This window comes from Tupaia chinensis, unplaced genomic scaffold, assembly GCF_000334495.1.
Source record: "Tupaia chinensis unplaced genomic scaffold, TupChi_1.0 Scaffold141173_1, whole genome shotgun sequence".
Classification (NCBI taxonomy): domain Eukaryota; kingdom Metazoa; phylum Chordata; class Mammalia; order Scandentia; family Tupaiidae; genus Tupaia; species Tupaia belangeri.
Window position 1 is genome coordinate 1,835,297 of NW_006201036.1, and position 3,917 is coordinate 1,839,213.

General features: G+C 42.8%; 1 protein-coding gene across 1 annotated transcript in view; it reads right to left on the minus strand.

Moving 5' to 3' along the window:
* Window positions 1-3,917, minus strand: part of SPTLC1 (serine palmitoyltransferase long chain base subunit 1) — a gene marked incomplete at its 5' end in the record, with an annotated part of 52,456 nt that overhangs the window by 26,173 nt on the left and 22,366 nt on the right. Inside the window, 1 exon segment of the mRNA XM_027766115.1 lies at window positions 767-896. Coding sequence (XP_027621916.1) covers window positions 767-896 — 130 coding nt within the window.

Genomic DNA, 3,917 nt, shown 5'->3' on the forward strand with positions numbered 1-3,917 from the left:
CTTTCCTGCATTTGATACATGATTTATTCATGGTTAAAAGTTTGTTCTATTTCATTCCTGATAGCGAACATGGGCCCACGTCTAGACAGGCAGAGGGAGAGAGACAGGAATGTGCAGGAGCACCCTTACACGGTCTTGTCATGCCATGGCCCCCTGCCCCCAGGCCTCTAGCGCCTCTGGATCTTGGACAGGAGCACACGTGCCCAGCATGTTTCAGTCAGCTGGGTGGGCTGGGGACTGAACGCGCACAGTTGGCCACGTGGCTTTCAGCACCTTTGCTCAGCAGCCACCTTGGCCACAGAGGCCAAGTCTAATGCATGGCTTACTCTCATGCGCCTACACCTGGGCTCAGTTCCTGAGGTTCTTCCTCTGACCAAGGCCACACTGCGTTTTGGTGCTACTGTGTAGCCTGAGAACACACATCCCCACCCACCACACGCACGTTGTCTCTTTCTGTTTCTCACTATCCCCTTCCCCACCTCCTGCTTAAAAAGCTTCCTCACTGTCCTCTTCCCCACCTCCTGCTTAAAAAGCTTCCTGGATTACTTCTCCCCAAATTTGCTCAACGTAATTATGGCGATGATAAGGCAACTATCATCAGATTTGGCTCTCCAGCATGAAGCACATTTAATAAGCAGGAACACCCTTACTTAATATCCAAATGTGATCTGCAGGCAGTTTTCAATGACAAATTACCATTTCATATATAATTTAGCTGGTTAGAAAGTACACGAGTGCTATATAATTTTCTTCAAAAGAATCATACCTTTTGATCTTCGATCTCTTGTTCTTTTAGCAGTCGCTCCAGGTCAGCCATGTCATTATGATTAAATATCTTAATGTCACTGCGTGATGCCTGTAATCCTTTCTGAATAGCAAAGCAAGCTGCTCTATCTCTGTGAGGAAGAGAGACCCATTAGACTGGGGTTCAAAGGGCCTTGTCACCATCCTCAGAAAAAGAGGGCTTGCTTCTGTAAACTGACCCATCTCCAGTTGTTAATCTGAACATGGCAAATAAATAAAATGCACTTGAACATTTCTACCCTTCACTCTGCAGGTTCTTTCTGCACAAATGCCACATTTAACCCCTCAGAGAAGCACAGGTCAGCCATGTTTCAACCTCTCTGAAAGCATCAAGCATCTTGCTGTGGATGGCTTATCAATTTATGCACATAGTTTTCTCTTTCTAAGAAATACCAAAATATTGGCACACCTCACCCTAAGTGGCACCCTGGTCTGACTGACACATTACTCTGCCATTACTCTGGCAAGAGAACCAATACTGGCAACCAAGGGAGACAGAAACCTCTGGAAAATTCCATTGTCACTGAGCACCACAGGAAAAAGGTGGCTCCAGTTCCATCCACACCAGCAGAGAGGCTGTAACAGGGCCACCCGACACCTTCCATGGTGGTGACAGAGAAAGCCGAGGAGGGAGCCGAGACTTGGTTCTTGCCTGCTGATACAAATGGACCCCTGCTCCCCACTGTGTGTCAGTAGGGATCAGCTGGAGAGCCCGAGCTTACACCTGGCAATAACGGGGCCCATGAGCATCTCCATCTGGACACCATCAGAGGAGGCCTCGAAAGTCAGGACTAGAACCATCAGCCAGAAGCGACGAGGATACCCCACCTTGGGTATAATGGAGGCTGGGGTGGGAGGGACCCTGCACTGTTCTTCCCTTCGGCAGTGCCGAGGCAGCAGTCTCCCCAGCCCTCCTGTGGTTGGAGCAGTGCCAGAGAGAGCCAGTTACCACAGACAGTTTAACAAGATAGAGGCGATAACAGCATAAGAAGAAAATATCCAAGTTGCAGTCAACCATCTCTATACCAAGAATCAGAACGTTTCAAACAGAAGGAAAAAACAGCTAATAACAATACGAAGATGACAGAGACATCCAAGTCACCTCAGGACAATTTTAGAACAGCCATGATAGAAACGCTTTGATGAGTAATTACAAACATGTTCCAAACAAGTAAAGTATCAGAGAGCTTCAGAGAGGAATACAAGATGCAAAGAATCCTCTGGAGAGACAATGACCAATTAACGGAATTTCCGAGCAGGCTCAGCAGCAGAATGGGGCGGGGGGCAGTGGTGGCAGGCAGAGCAAACAACAGAGACCGCTCACTGTCACACAGAGCACAGGCAGGAGAAACTAGCATGCAGGATCTAACACTGGCCTCACAGGAGTCCCAGGAGGAGAGGCCGAAGAGGGAGGCAATAAAGGTGCTCAGCAACCTCAGCAAGCGGCTTCCGAACCTACTGACTGAGGCAGCTGCGCAAACCTCAGCAAGCAGATGCTACAATGCAAGACATCAAACTTCCGCACACGAAGGGCAAGGAGAAATCCTTGGGGCAGCCGAAAAGAAACTGCACCATATATACAGGGGAAACAATTGGAGTGACAGCAGATTGCCCCAGGAAAGTGTCAAGCATATCTCAAATGCGGAAAGGAAAGAAATGTCAATCAACAATCTTGTAACTAGCACGATCTATCCTTCAGGGATGAAGCAGAAGTAAAGACATTCCCAGCTGAAGGAAAACTAAGAATTTGCTATTAGCAAGAATGAAAGAAAATGACAAACAAAATACAAAAGCCCGTAAAACAAAATTTACAATGTGGTTCTCAATGTATGTGCAGGAAATAATTAAACAATTATAATACAAATGAGACTAAAGTGATGTATAGAAAGATAAAGGTTCTATACTTTGGTAAAATGACACCACCACTAATAATATACATATAACACTTAGAACAATAACTAAAAAAGGTTTACAAAGAAAAATATTCAAGAACATAAATAAGTAATTCTAAAATATGTTCAGTTATCCTACAAAAAGGCAGGATAAAGAAAATAGAGAAACAACAAGTAGAGAGAACCAGAAACAAACATTAAAATGGCAGATTTAGACCTTAACGCATCAGTAATTATATTAAACACAAAATGAAATGCACATTTCAAAGACAGGTACAGTGGCTCAAGCATGACCCAACTGCACGCTGTCTACAAAAAACTGACTTCAAATACTATGACACAGGAAGCAAAAAAACACACACATCACGCTTATATACATACACAAACATAAAGTAAGTATAATGAGAATAGCTGACAAAGTATAAGACTTTGGAATGAAGAAAATTGCCAGAGACACTACCAGGATATTAGATAATGCTAAAAAGGTCATTTCACCGAGAAAATTGAGCAATCCCAAATATGCGTAAACAACAGAGCTGCTAAATTGAGCAAAAATTGATAAAACTGAAAGGACAAACGGATAAATCCACAATTACACTTAAATGACTTCACTACCCTTTCAAAAATGACAGAGAACAACCATTTGGAAACTCCAGAAGGATGCGTTATAGAAGAGTCCAACAGCACACCGGCCAGCAAGCGCTAACTTACACTTACAGAACACCCAGCGCCCAACAGCAGGACACATTCCTCCTGAGTACCCGCGGACACACTGCGAGGAATACATCCTAAGCCTTAACACAAACTACAGCAACTTAAAATTCCCTAAAGACAGACTTTTTAATAATCAGGAGTCACAAAGAAAGTCCAAAGGCAAATTTTTAAAAAGGTACAATGAACTATATTGTAAATAAAAAATAAAACACCAAAATCTGTGAATAAAGCAGCCCTAAGAGAAATTCATTAAACAGATTAATTGGAAAAGAGAAAAGGTTAGATTAATAATCTAAGCTCCCACCTCAAAATCCAGAAAAAGAACAAATTAAACCAAAATGGAACAGAAGGTAGGAAATCATTTAGTCAATGGAATTGACAACAGAAATACAACAGAGAAAAACAATGAAACAGTTGATTCTTAGTAAAGACCAGTAACGCTGACAAACCTCTAAAGAACTGACAAAAAAAAAAAAAAAAAAAAAAAAACAAAAAAACACAAAACAC